Source organism: Antechinus flavipes, chromosome 1, assembly GCF_016432865.1.
Source record: "Antechinus flavipes isolate AdamAnt ecotype Samford, QLD, Australia chromosome 1, AdamAnt_v2, whole genome shotgun sequence".
Taxonomy (NCBI): domain Eukaryota; kingdom Metazoa; phylum Chordata; class Mammalia; order Dasyuromorphia; family Dasyuridae; genus Antechinus; species Antechinus flavipes.
Window position 1 is genome coordinate 268,735,424 of NC_067398.1, and position 15,591 is coordinate 268,751,014.

At 33.7% G+C, this 15,591-nt stretch overlaps 1 protein-coding gene across 1 annotated transcript in view; it reads right to left on the reverse strand.

Moving 5' to 3' along the window:
• SHOC1 (shortage in chiasmata 1) overlaps window positions 1–15,591 on the reverse strand; it is a 133,565-nt gene that overhangs the window by 83,461 nt on the left and 34,513 nt on the right. Inside the window, 2 exon segments of the mRNA XM_051972417.1 lie at window positions 5,969–6,063; window positions 9,369–9,502. Coding sequence (XP_051828377.1) covers window positions 5,969–6,063; window positions 9,369–9,502 — 229 coding nt within the window.

The window sequence follows — 15,591 nt, forward strand, 5'->3', positions numbered from 1 at the left end:
GCATTTTAAAAAAATTTTATAGATTAAACATTTAAAGGAGAGGATATACATTTGGATATACATTTGTACTCTGAAATATGTGTTTGATTTAATTTATATGAAAAAAATAAAAATGACAAGAGTAAGCAGAAAAATATTTTAAGTGTAAAAATGTCTAATTTATAAGGAGTAAAATCACAAAATAGGTTGAATTTCCAAAATAAACATGAGATATGAAAATATGATGATCAAGTCATAAATAAGTATTTCTCATCTTTTGGGAAGATTGGCACACTGTTATTTTCTTTTAATAAAAGCCAAACTAGCAGAGAAACCAAAATTAATTTTGCTTATGTATTCTGACATTGAATTACAATTAATCCATAAAATACTATTTTTTTGTGTAACTAAAGAGAGGTATTTTATAATAAAATTATTTCATAATTTCATAAATTCATAATGAATTTCATCTTATATAGATTCAAAAAAAAGTTATTTCATATTAGTAAGCCCAAATAATTATAGCTTTAAAAATCTACTTAATTTATATTCAAAATAAATACTAAAGTTTAAATTTCTATTGAGAAGGATACATAAATATAAAATAATAAGAAAATAAATATTAAAAAGCATTACAAATATTTTGTATGCATTTGTAAACTTTTATCATTAGTTATTAATTCAATCCAACAAACACTTATTAGATGCCTACTGTGAATGCTTAAAAACATAAATGGAAATTCACTGCTCTGAAAAACCTAACCTTCTATTAGGTGATATATGTTTTATTAAATAAATATAAAGCAAATACAAAGTAACTTCAAGAGAAACAATGTTAAGATGGCTAAAAGAAAGGTACTGTTGAGGGAAAAGAATGGAAGAAGAGCAAGACTGTATCAAGCAGAAGTGAAAATGAAGTACATTCCATATAGGGGAAGACCATTTTAGTCAGTCAGTCAATAATCATTTATCTAGCATTTACCGTATGCCCTGTGATAAATGCTAAGGAATCAAAAAAGGGGGGGAAAACAGTCCCTACATTTGAGGACAATCAAATGGGGCAGGAAAGGAGGGAAGGGGACACAAACAAACAAATATGTACAAATAAAGTATATGCAGGATAAATAAGAAATGATCAACAGAAGGGAAGCCTTAAAATAAAGAGGAGCTAGAGATAGCTTCCAATAAAAGAGGGAGCCAAAGCTAGTACTTGAAGGAAGCCAGGAGGCAGAGATGAGAAGGAAGAGCATTTCAGGAATAGGAGACAGACAAAGAGAATGTCCAGGGCCTGGATATGGAAAATTTTGCTCATAACATTGGATCAAAGAATGTATGGTAGAGAATAAAAGATGTAAGAAGACTAGAAGGGTAAGTACCAGGATATAAAGGGCCTGGAGGTGATAAGGAGTCAATAGAGTTTATTGCATAGAGGAATACGGAAATTAGATCAGGTGGGAATGTAGAAATAGTACTTTAGTAGCTGGATGGAGGATAGATTAGAGTAGGGAGATTTGTGGCAGGCAGATCCATCAGAAGGTTTGTTTGTGAAGGTATAGAGGCAAGAAAATGAGCTATGTCTAGGGAAAAGGTAGTAGGCTAATTTGCCTAGAACAAGGGATATATGAAGCAGAATAATACAAGAATTTAGAATTTTGGTAATCAAAATGGTATCTGTTAGGCACTAGAGACATACATTTAAACAGGAACCATAGAATTTGAGAGCTGGAAAGGCTTTCAGAGCCCATCTAGTCTAATACTCAAAGCATTTCCAGATAGATGTCCAAATAAACTCTCCCTGAAGACTTCCAAGAAAGGGAAAAGAAACCCATTACTTCTTGAAAGATTCATGCCATTCTTAGATGACTCTATTAACAAGGTTTTCCTGACATAAAACCTGAATTTAACTTTTTGCACTCTTTTACCAATTGCTTTTGTTTCTGCCCTCTGGGAAAAAGGGAAAAAGTCTAGTCTCTCTTTCAAAACATAGCCTGTCAAATACTTAACGAGAGTTATCTATCATATCCTCCATCCCTCCCAAGTCTTACATGAGATTAAGGTTCTCCACCATCCTGGTTTTCCTCTTCTAGACATTCTCTAATATATCTATATCCTGATCATGGTTTCCAAAATTGAATACACTATTCCATAGGAGGTCTGACAAGGGCAGAGTATAGTGGACTGTCACCTGCCATTTCTGAAAGTTATTCCCCCTTTAAATGCAGCCAATGATTGCATCAGCTTTCTTAGTTGCCACACATTACCTTACTAATATATTAAGCTTGCTGTGTACTCAAACTTCCATATCTGTTTTAGAAAACTGTTGTCTACCCATGATTCTCCCATCTTATACTTAGGAAACTGTTGTTGTGGTTCTGATGTGGAGGCTTAAAAAGGGGGAACCCCAAAAGTTCCCCAGACTGGTGTCATGAGTTATCTCAAAAGAATTTGCAGGCTTATTCTCCAATTGATAAATGGTCAAAGGATATGAACAGACAATTTTCAGATGATGAAACTGAAACTCATATGAGAGGGTGTTCCAAATCACTATTGATTAGAGAAATAAAACTTAAGACAACTCTGAGATACCACTACACACCTGTCAGATTGGCTAAAATGACAGGAAAAGATAATGACAAATGTTGGAGGAAATATGGGAAAACAGGGACATTGATGAATTGTTAGTGAGTTGTGAATGGATCCAACCATTCTGGAGAGCAATTTGGAACTATGTTCAAAAAGTTATCAAATTGTGCATACCTTTGATGCAGGGATTACTACTGGGCTTATATTCCAAAAAGATATTAAAGAAGGGAAAAGGACTTGTATGTGCCAAAATGTTTGTGGCAGCCCTTTTTGTAGTGGCTGGAAACTGAATGAATGCCCATCAATTGGAGAATGGTTAGGTAAATTGTGGTATATGAATGTTATGGACTATTATTATTTTGTAAGAAATGACCAGCAGGATCAATACAGAGAGGTTTGGAGAGACTTACATGAACTGATACTAAGTGAAATGAGCAGAACCAGGACATCACTGTACACTTCAACAATAGTACTATATGAGGATATATTCTGATGGAAGTGGATATCTTCGACAATGAGAAGATCCAATTGAGTTCCAATTGATCAATGATGGACAGAATCAGCTATACCAGAGAAAGAACACTGGGAAATGAATGTGGACTATTTGCATTTTTATTTTTCTTCCCAGGTTATTTTTAACCTTGTGAATCCAAAGTTTCTTGTGCAACAAGAGACTGTATGGCTCTGTACACATATATTGTATTTAAGATATACTCTAACATGTTTAACATGTATGAGACTGCCTGCCATCTAGGGGAGGGGGTGGAGGGAGGGAAGGGAAAAGTTAAAACAGAAGTGAGTGCAAGGAACAATGCTGGAAAATTACCCATGCATATGTTCTGTCAATAAAAAGCTATAATTTAAAAAAAAAAAAAAAAAAAAAAAAGAATTTACAGGCTTGAACTCATCTCCTAGTCAAGGAGTAAAGTTTTATTGAAAGTAATGTATGCCATTACAAAGAAGACTGAATTCTAAGGGAATCCAGTAAAGAAACAGAACCAAGGAGAGTCATTTTATCCAGCTTCAATCCTAGATATGCTAATTCTATGGCTCAAGGGCTAGGGAGTCTGTCATTGGAATGTTAATTCTACAGTCCAAGACTAGGGCTAGGAAGTAATCTTCAGATGAATTAAGGGTGACCTCTGAATTGATTTGATTATATTGATAAATACAAAATGAATTTGGATTGGTTGGAAGGGAATCTAGAAAAGCCTTTGGAAAGATGAAACACCTGAGCTGAACAACACTGAAAGGATTTAGGGACTCCAAGAGGAAATGGTGGAGAGGAAGAGGCATGCTTGGTAGGAGGGACAATTTCTTAAAGGTAAAGCAATGGGAGATGAAATGTGTGTGAACAGCCCAAGGCCAGTTTGCTGGTGCTTAAATTACAGAAGGGAAAACAATCCATTATCAGCCTGGAAAGGTAGGTTAAAGTTAGAGTTAAGTAAAAGTTTTAAAATGCTCAACAGAAGAGATTGTATTAAAAACAATGTGGAGCCACCAAACTCTCCCATGCAGAGGACTGATATTGTCAGACTTGTGGTGTGGTAGCTGTATGGTTAAAGATTAGACACAGGGATATCTATTAGAAAACTATTAATGTTATTCAGGCAAAATGTGATGAGGATTTGACAAAGTGGTTGTAGTATGAGTAAAAAGAAGGGAATGGATGTAATAATGTAAAGATGAAATCGATAAAACATGGCAAGTGCTTGGATATGAGATCAGAGAGTGAATCACAGAACCACAGATTTAGAGCTAGAAGGGACTTTCGAAGTCAAGTCAAATAAAGGTAATTGAGACAGAGAGAGGTTGCATATCTGGCTCAGGGTTATACAGATATTAAATATAGGAGATAGGATTTGAATTCAGGTCTGATTTCAAGCCCAGTTCTCTATACAATCTAGCAATTGATTCTTAGATTGTGAACATGGATGCCTAGTAGAATGTTGATGCTTTTGACAGAAATGGGAAAGGTCCAAAGCAGGGCTTGGTTATCAATTCACATGCCACTCCTTAGCTTCAAGGAAATCAGGCTCAAGTTTCACTTTCTGCAGGAAGCCTTTTCCAGTAACTCAGCTAGTGCCTTCCCCTCTTGCATTGTTTCTATTTGTTCTGAACATCTTGAATGTATCTAGTCTTGTAATAATAAGAAGAATAATATTTATATCACTTGCTATGTGTATAGAGCACTGTATGACGTGCTTTACACTTGTTATTTCATTTGATCTTCAAAACAACCATGGGAGGTCAGTGTTATGATACAGATGAGGAAACAGATCCAAAGAAGTTTATAACTTGGCCAGGGTAACAGAATAGTAAATGGCAAAGCAAGCATTCAAATACAAACTCTACCCCAGACCCAGGATTTTACCACCTATAGCTAATATAAAAAATTTAGTTTTACTGAAGGCAGAATTTTCCCACTTAATCAAGGTTATATGTTTTTAAATATTTTTAAGCATAGTGCACAATTCTCTGATGATGGCCTATCTAAACAAAATCACTTTTATCAGTTGTTATATTACTAATATTTCTGAAGCAAAAAAAAAAAAATTCTGAGGAAAGAACTCAGGAAGTTAATGAAAAATTTTCCAAAAAAATGGATTTTTTTATAATAATCACCTTAATTTTAATTTATTGTTGTGTCTTCGAAATTTGCAAAGCACGTAAAAATTCAAAAAAGTAATTGAATGTTTTCAAATATTCAGATTATTTGACTCTTCACAGAATACTTGGTTATTGAAGAGAAATTTCACCTTTCTGTGGTATATTTGGCAGTATATTTGGAGTTTCATAGAGAAAGAATCTATTATATCTTTAGGGAAAGCAAAGATAAACCTGAGAAAATGAACAATTCTTGATTCACAAATCTGTGTCCTCTTCCCCCCACCCCCTCTACCTTGACCTGCACATAGGAAGTTTTGCTTCCATATCCATCCTACTGCTTGAATCTCTGGATCCCTCTCCCCTAGAATTTATACCCTCAACTTCCTCCACTAAAGCTACTGAATCCAAGAGAAGTAAAATGATTTGCATATGGATAGCAAAACTTGTCTCTTAGTCCTGTGTATGTCCTTGTCTATATTATAGCTTATACAGGTTTGCATGGGGTTAGCCTAAGAACCCAACTATTACTTATTTATAACATTTCTATGGAAAAAAAAATATGTTACAAGTTTTAAACAACTGATTTCTAAATGAACTTTTGGAACATAATTCATTAGTACATCGGGAGTTGTTTATATGTATTTGCCTTGCCAACAAAGCCCTTTTGGTACATTATAAAGCATTTAGATATATATCCTAGATTAATGCTTTGTAGCATTTCTTGTGTGTGTATTTTTCCATATCTAGATACCCTACTCCTCCAGCAGCTGGGCAGATGCAAATTGGTATTTCTTACCTGTAAGTAAACAAGAGTCCAGGGAACTTTGATAGTTTTTTGACCATGACTCCACCCTGCATTTCTTAGTGCAACTTTCAGCTGGAGTAAATTTCCTGAAAAATATTTATATTAAGAAGTTTAATACCTTCCCCCTCCCCTTTTGGTATTACAAAAGCATAGCCGAGAAAAAGTAGATTTTCTGAAAACTTTTTTAATTTTGGAAGATGAGACATTTTTGGATGCAGATGGTCAGGAGGCTGACAAGAAGTCTTTATCCAGGAGACACTGGGAAAAAGTATGTGAGAATCTCTTTTCTCCACTGGCATTTACAGCATACTCTACCTATCATTTCTGGAATGTCAATTTAGCTTATCATAAGGCATTTCTAATTGAACCAGAAGTTCAGAGATACGGTCAGATATGGTGTCAGTCAATCTGATTGATACTGGGGCAGTATAACTTTAATCATCAGTAGTTGGACTGAAAGCCCAAGGCCAGGGCCAGATATGGTTTCAGGTTTGGAAGATGTTAGAATATCTAATTTTCCTATGTAATACAGAAAATTCGGACATTTTGTGGCAAAAGGAGGCAACTGAGTTTCTTGATTAAAGGGTTTTCTGATGCTGAATATCTCGAGCTTCTGGACTGTGGAAACAAATAGATAAATGGTCAAAAGGAAAAACAAAAAAAGTTGGTGAACTTCTGGAAAGAAGCTATTGTAGAAGACCTACATAGAGAAATGTGGCAACTCTATATGAAATGTTATAAAAGCAAGTCTAAAATGGATGTACAAAATAAATACATGATAAATTAAGAGAAGAGAATTAAAAGCTGGGATTGGGGATCAGGAAAATTTCATGCAGGAGGTGGTAGTAAACTCAACTTTGAAGGAAACTAGACATTCTAAAATATAGACATGAAAAAAGAATGTCCTCCAGACCTAAACAAAGGCATAGAGATAAAAGATGGATTGTCCTGTGTAAGGAATCATAAGTTAGTCAGTTTGATTGGAGGAAAACAATGTGTATAAGGCTGGAAAAACAGGTTAGAGCCAAATTGTTAAAGGCTTTAAACATCAAATTAAAGAATTTGTTTGTTCTATATACAAGATTAGGTTGAAATGGGTTTATGATCTAGACATAAAAAATGATATAAACAAATTAGGAGGGGCAGCTAGATGGCACAGTGGATAGAGCACCAGCCCTGAAGTCAAAAGGACCTGAGTTCAAATCTGAGCTAAGATACTTAACACTTCCTAACTGTGTGGCCCTGGGCAAGTCACTTAACCCCAATTGCCTCAGCCAAAAAAAATACATATATATATATATATAAGAACATTGGATACTTTACCTCTCAGATCTATAGAGAAAGAAGAAGAACTGAAGATTGTTATTGATCACAAAATAGATAATTTTGATTATATTAAGTTAAACAATTTTTATACAAACATAACTAACACAGACAAGATCAGAAGGGAAGCAATAAACTGGAAAAACATTTTTACATTCAAGGATTCTGATAAAGGACTCCTTTCTAAAATATATAGAGAATTGACTCAAATTTATAAGAATTTAAGCCATTCTCCACTTGATAAATGGCCAAAGGATATGAACAGACAATTTTCAGATGAAGAAATTAAAACCATTTCTAGTCATATGAAAAGGTGCTCTAAATTATTACTGATTAGAAAAATGCAAATTAAGACAACTTTGAGATGTCACTACACAACTTGGCTAAGATGACAGAAAAAGATAATGACGAGTATTGGAGGAAATGTAGGAAAACTGGGACAATAATACATTGTTGGTAGAATTATGAATGGATCCAACCAATCTGGAGAGCAATTTGGAACCATGCCCAAAGAGTTATCATCCATATTGATCTAGCCATGTTTCTATTGGACTTATATCCCAAAAAAGATAAAAGGAGGGAAAGGAACCCACATGTGCAAAAATGTTTGTGCTAGCCCTTTTTGTAGTTGGAAACTGAGTGAATGCTCATTAGTTGGAAAATGACTAAATAAGTTATGGTATATGAATGTTATGGAATATTATTGTTCTATAAAAATGGATCAGCAGGATGATTTCTGAGAGGCCTGGAGAGACTTACATGAACTAATGCTAAGTGAAATGAGTAGAACCAAGAGAACATTGTATACAGCAACAAGGTGATGTGATGATCAATTCTGATGAACATGGCTCTCTTCAACAATGAGATGATTCAGACCAGTTCCATTGGTCTTGTGATGACTCTTTATCTACACCCAGAGAGAGGACTGTGGGAACTGAGTGGGGTTCACAACATAGCATTTTTACTCTTTTTGTTGCTGTTTGCTTGCATTTTACTTTCTTTCTCATTTTTCTGGTTTGATTTGATTTTTATTGTGCAGCAAGATAATGTACAAATATGTATGCATATATTGGATTTAATATATATTTCTACTATGTTTAACATATATTGGACTACTTGCCATCTAGGGGAGAGGGTAGGGGAAAAGGGGGAAATTGGAACACAAGGTTTTGCAAGGGTTAATGTTGCAGAATTATCCATGCATACGTTTTAAAAAATAAAAAGCTTTAAGAAAAAAATAAAAATAAATAAAGACAATGCAAATTCAAATCGAAGAAGAAGAAGAAGAATTTGAGATACTAAAAGCAACTAAGGAAGCAACTGAAAAATTACTGAGCAACAAGAGATTACTAAGCAGAGAAGTGAGATATGGTCAGACTTGTGCTTTAGGAAGTAGTTGTGTGAAAGATGGATTGGAATGAAAGAAGAGTTTTAAAGCAGGGAGACCAACTAGAAGCCTATTAAGTAATAGAGAGGTGATGAGGGCCTCACAGAATGATGGTTATTGTTCATATGAAAAAAACGGGATGAATATGAAAGTATCAAAGAAATACAATTTGAGGGTGCAGAGAAGAAAAGTTGGAAACAGGCATTACCACCCTATGCAAATTTTCAGAGCTGCTTCTTAGGGCATTTATATAAGTCTATGCTCTGTGAGGTTAGAGAACTGAGTACATTTGTCCCTTAAAGCAAATCAGCATTATAAAACTACTGGTCCCATGGTAGAGTTAGTGAAACTGGAACTCTAAAAGGCTATATGAGTTGTCCAGTGTCATATATCAGTAGCCAACCCAGAACCATTCTTATATTCATTTTTGTTATTGGTTATTTCTAACTATTTGTACTGACAAATTGACCCATCAATTTCAGAAGGAAAGTCAATTTAAAACATTTTCTTAGAATACATTGCTCTATTTACAGAAGAATGGGGAAAAAAACATTTTTTCTTTCACATAGTCCAAAAGAACCAGGCAGTTTTCTCTAGAACATTGAAAAATTTGGCTCCACAAAACATATTTAATTAAAAATTAGCATTTTTGGAATAGAATTTCATCCTATTTTTACTTACATTTTATAAACAGGAGAAAGTTGATCTGTTTGAAGTCCAGCATGTATTGGATTTATCAGGATACGTTGGGTTATTGGATATGGAGGAGTTAAAGGCATTTCTAAGTCCTCTGAAAGACACAGATCATTAAAAAACTAAAACCATGAGGAAAAAGTCACAATGTAAATGTTAAAATGAATGGATTTAATTATTATTTTGAATTTTCCCCAATAATTATTTTTGTTCACATTACATTGGATAAAGGTAGTTTCACAAGCACCAATTAATAATTGGACCTAAAAGCTAGCAATGAATTAAACATGAAATGAAATTAATCAAATATAAACAAAAGACTCTCATGCTGGAGCTAAAACAACTTTGAGAAAACTTCTGGAGTGAATTTCTGTGTGGTATAGTAGAAAGAGGGCTGGCCTTAGAGTCAGGAGAGACAGAGTTTGAATGTCACCATTACTTACTAAGTGACCTATGCTTATGCAAGTCATTTAAACTCTATGACAATTCATTTGTTCATCTCTAAAATGGATGCCTCTACTTATACCTATCTTGCATCATTAATCAAATGATTAAATCCCTTGTAAACCTTAAAGTACTATATGAATGTTAGCCACTACCACCATCATCATATCCCAAAGTGGGAAAAGATTTGAAAACAATGAAAAAGATTATGTATGACAGAATGAGGAAAAAAGATAATTGATAAAACATTAGCTACTACCTATTCATAAAACTACTTCATTTCAATAAAATTTTTAAAAGCAGATTAAAGAAATCATCAAAAACATGCTTTTCCCATCAAGAATTTATTTAAGAAAGAAAGACATAGGGAAATAGTTTGAGGGAATAATGGGTTAAGTGAGTTTTTTTTTTTTTTTTTTTAAGGATAGAGGAGATTTGGGAGCATTTAAGTATATTAGGGAGTTAATGAGTAAGTAAATTTATGAAATGATATAGGCATAGGATGAGATGACATGGATGAATTTCAATTTGTATTAATAGAAGTGCTCACATGTATGAGATTATATATACAGATAAGTATCTTTATTAGGTACTCAATAAATGTAAATGCTTAGCCTATGTAGTATATGATACATGGTCAGAAGCAGGCTATGTGGTTACATAACTGTGGCATCAAGTATCACAGAAAAGCAGTTCTAGATTCAAATTACTGTTCAGTCATTTTCAGTCATGTTCTACCTTTCATGATCCCCTTTGGAGTTTTCTTGGCAAAGATATTAGAGTAGTTTACTATTTTCTCCTCCAGCTCATTTTACAGATGAGGAAACTAAGGGAAACAGGACTAAGTGAGAATAAAAGTCACATAGCTAGTAAGTGCCTGAGGCCAGATTAGAATTTAGGAAGATGAGTCTTCTTGACTCTAGACTCAGCACTTTATCTACTATGCCACTTAATTGACCCAAATAACAGCTCCATCTCAATACTAATGATATGGAAACTTTAATCTGCTCTATTTTTTTTTTTTGAACAGGAAAAAAGTGACCCTTCTTAGGCAACCTGTTATACCCCTTTTTTGGAGGCTTCTTTTATTGGTGCCAGACTTTGCATGGACATCTACTTCATTGGCTATTGTCCTATTATTGCTCAGACTCTCCAAACTCAAATCCACAAATCTCAGCATCCTTTAGTAGCAAGAATTATAGATATATAATACTATATCAATTCATAATTTTTCTTAAATATTTTTATTACAATATTGATCTCTTATTGATATTTAGCTGATTTTTTCCCTGATTCTCTCTATTTCTCTTATTTTTTTTTTTAGTCTATTCACTCTGAATTTGGGCAGTGAGAGTGATTAATATGAAGGAAAAATAAATGAAAAAAGCTAATGACTTAAAATCAAACTAATTTGAAGACTAACCAAAGACTGGATATATGAGACTGCACTGATGCTCTCTTATTTTGGAAAAACGTTAGGGAAATCATTGATTTATTTAATACTTCTATCTGGTTCACTGCTTTCTAGTTCACCTCAGTCTTGGCTAGTATAAATTATCTCTGTGGGGTAGTATACTGTCTTAATTTCATTAATACATTTGTAGAGAAGGTTGAAAAAGGGATAAACTTTATTAATAACAAAAATATTAATTTGTTTCCTTGTTATAATTTTTAGAGCTTTGAATACTACTCCTCCAATAGAAGTATTTAGTTTTCTTTGTATTTGAAACTATTCTGTCTTTTATAAATCAGGATTTATGGAGCAGCTAGGTGGCTCAGTGAATAGAGCATCAGTCCTGAAGTCAGGATGACCTGAGTTCAAATCTAGTCTCAGACATTTAACACTTCCTAGCTATGTGACCCTGGGCAAGTCATTCAACCCCAACTGCCTCAGCCAAAAAAGAAAAAAAAAAGAAATCAGGATTTATATTAATGTAAAGTCATATTGCTTTCATTTAAAAAAAAAAAAGTTTGCCTTAATTTTTTTTTTTTTTAATCTTGGCGGCATTGTAGTCTTCAAGGGAAAGATTGTTACTGGTAAAAGTAAAAAAAAAAAAAAAATGGTGAATATGAAGAACCACTTAGCCTTTTTGAACAAAATAAAAAGATATCTAATACTTATTAATGCAGACAATAACTGGAAGGCAGAGTGGCATATTGTAAAGTGTATTGGAACAAGTATTAGATTTGCAGAACTCAGAAGACCCTGGGTTCCAAATCTGGTTCTTTGATTTACTACCTTTATGATTATAGGCAAAAGTTAACTTCTCTGAGCCTTGGTTTTTTTATCTGGTTCCTTTATCTGTAAAATGCATTAGATGACTTCTAAGTTTTCATTCAGCTCTAAATCTATGACCCTAGAATTAGCAAGGGACTTTACATGTTTTATATTTTATAGATGAGATTTAGGGCTAAAAAAAAAAAAAAAGAGAGAGATTTAGGGCTAAAATATGTTGAAAAATAATGTTTGTAAACTTCTTTGTGAAATTTAAGTAACTATTATTCAGCTATTATTTCATCAAAGTTATATAGCTAACTTATAATAGAGGCACAATTTAAACCCAGAGCCTGGGACTACCTCCAATAGATGAATGTACCATACTGCCTCCTTCCAAATATTCAGTCTTAAACTGGTTTTAAACTGGTTTCTTGGCATAACTTCTGCTCTAATCCGTGTAGCAGGAACTGTGTTTACACCTATTAATTCTCAGGTATTTATCCTGGCTATTGTTAAAACTGTATTTCTAAAAGCAATGGTGTCCTATTTCATATATGCCTTTCAAACTTTAAAATTTTCTTCAGTTCATAAAACAGAAACAAAATAAAGGCAAAATAAAATCAGTATTTTGAAAATATCTGAAATTTTGGACTTTTGAGTTCTCCTAGGTCAAATGCAATTTTTAAAAGAAAACTTTTTTTAAAAATTTCTGATACCATGGAATTTTTAAACAAAGTTCAGTTTTTCCAAAGAGTTAACTACTCGTTAATTGTGTTTTAGTGAACATTTTTTATCTTAAGGAAAGCTAAATTATCAAGGATTCATGTGATCATATGTAACAGGGACAAACTTCATCCATTCCCAATAAGATCAGGAGTGAAACAAGGTTGCCCACTATCAACGTTACTATTTAATATTGTATTAGAAATGCTAGCTTTGGCAATAAGAGTTGAGAAAGAGATTAAAGGAATAAGAATAGGCAATGAGGAAACCAAATTATCACTCTTTGCTGATGATATGATGGTATACTTAGAGAACCCCAGAGACTCTACTAAAAAGTTACTAGAAACAATCCACACCTTCAGCAAAGTTGCAGGATACAAAATAAACCCACATAACTCATCAGCATTCTGATATATCATTAACAAAACCCAACAGTTAGAGTTACAAAAAGAAATTCCATTTAAAGTAACTACTGATTGTATAAAATATTTAGGAATCTATCTGCCAAGGGAAAATCAGAAACTTTATGAGCAAAACTACAAAACACTTTCCACACAAATTAAGTCTGATCTAACCAACTGGAAAAATATTAAATGCTCTTGGATTGGGCGAGCAAATATAATAAAGATGACAATACTACCTAAATTAATCTATTTATTTAGTGCTATACCAATCAGACTCCCAAAAAATGACTTCGATGAACTAGAAAAAATAACAACAAAGTTCATATGGAAAAACAAAAGGTTAAGAATTTCAAGGGAATTAATGAAAAAAAAAATCAAATGAAGGTGGCCTAGCTGTACCACATCTAAAATTATATTATAAAGCAGCAGTTACTAAAACCATCTGGTTTTGGCTAAGAAATAGACTAGTTGGTCAATGGAATAGGTTAGGTTCAAAGGACAAAACAGTCAATAACTTTAATAATACAGTGTTTGACAAACCCAAAGACCCCAGTTTTTGGGATAAGAACGCATTATTTGACAAAAATTGCTGGGAAAATTGGAAATTAGTATAGCAGAAACTAGGCATTGACCCACACTTAACACCGTACACCAAGATAAGGTCAAAATGGGTTCATGACCTAGGCATAAAGAATGAGATTATAAATAAATTGGAACAGCATAGTATAGTTTACCTGTCAAACCTGTGGAAGAGGGAAGAATTTATGACCAAAGAAGAACTAGAGATCACTATTGACCACAAAATAGAAAATTTTGATTATATCCAATTGAAAAGTTTTTTATACAAACAAAACTAATGCAGACAAGATTAGAAGGGAAACAATAAACTGGGAAAACATTTTTACAATCAAAGGTTCTGATAAAGGCCTCTTTCCAAGATATATAGAGAATTGACTCTAATTTGTAAGAAATCAAACCATTCTCCAATTGATAAATGGTCAAAGGATATGAACAGACAATTCTCAGATGAAGAAATTGAAACTATTTATAGACATATGAAAATATGCTCCAAATCATTATTAATCAGAGAAATGCAAATTAAGACAACTCTGAGATACCACTACACACCTGTCAGATTGGCTAGAATGACAGGGAAAGATAATGCGGAATGTTGGAGGGGATGTGGGAAAACAGGGACACTGATACATTGTTGGTGGAATTGTGAATACATCCAGCCATTCTGGAAAGCAATTTGGAACTATGCTCAAAAAGTTATCAAATTGCATACCCTTTGATCCAGCAGTGTTTCTACTGGGCTTATACCCCAAAGAGATACTAAAGAAGGGAAAGGGACCTGTATGTGCCAAAATATTTGTGGTAGCCCTGTCTGTAGTGGCTAGAAGCTGGAAAATGAATGGATGCCCATCAATTGGAGAATGGTTGAGTAAATTGTGGTATATGAACATTATGGAATATTATTGTTCTGTAAGGAATGACCAGCAGGATGAATACAGAGAAGACTGGTGAGACTTACATGAACTGATGCTAAGTGAAATGAGCAGAACCAGGAGATCATTATATACCTCAACAACGATACTGTTTGAGGATGTATTCTGATGGAAGTGGATCTCTTCGATAAAGAGAGCTAATTCAGTTTCAATTGATCAAGAATGGACAGAAGCAGCTACACCCAAAGAAAGAACACTGGGAAATAAATATAAACTGCTTGCATTTTTGTTTTTCTTCCCAGGTTATTTATACCTTCTGAATCCAATTCTCCCTGTGCAACAAGAGAACTGTTCCGTTCTGCACACATATATTGTATCTAGGATATACTGTAACCTATTCAACATGTAAAGGACTCCTTGCCATCTTGGGGAGGGGATGGAGGGAGGGAGGGGAAAAATCGGAACAGAAGTGAGTGCAAGGGATAATACTGTAAAAAAAATTACCCTGGCATGGGTTCTATCAATAAAAAGTTATTAAAAAAAAAAAAGAAAGAAAGAAAAAAAAAGGATTCATGTGAGGAAATTAGCTAATTTTTTTAATTGTCTGCCTAAGCGGATACTAAGGAAAACTCTATTCTTTTGGACTTAATTACTTCACTTGTGAAAATAACTATGTTTAGCACAGGTACATTTATTTCTCTAAAAACTGAACAGGAATATTAAGCTCTAAATATAGGTTCATTGGTCTCAGTGGATGTTATTCCAACTGTAAGTAGTACAATATATTAAGAACAGCTATTCAGTTGAAGAAATCCAGGTACTTGAACATGAGGGTTGCACATGCTAGGGAACATCTGAGTGAGAATCAAAGAAGAGAAAAACAGGAGTAACAGTGTCATGAGATTATACTGCAGACCACCTGGACAGCAGAAATTAGATGAGGAGTTCAGAAAACAGTACAACACACATAAATC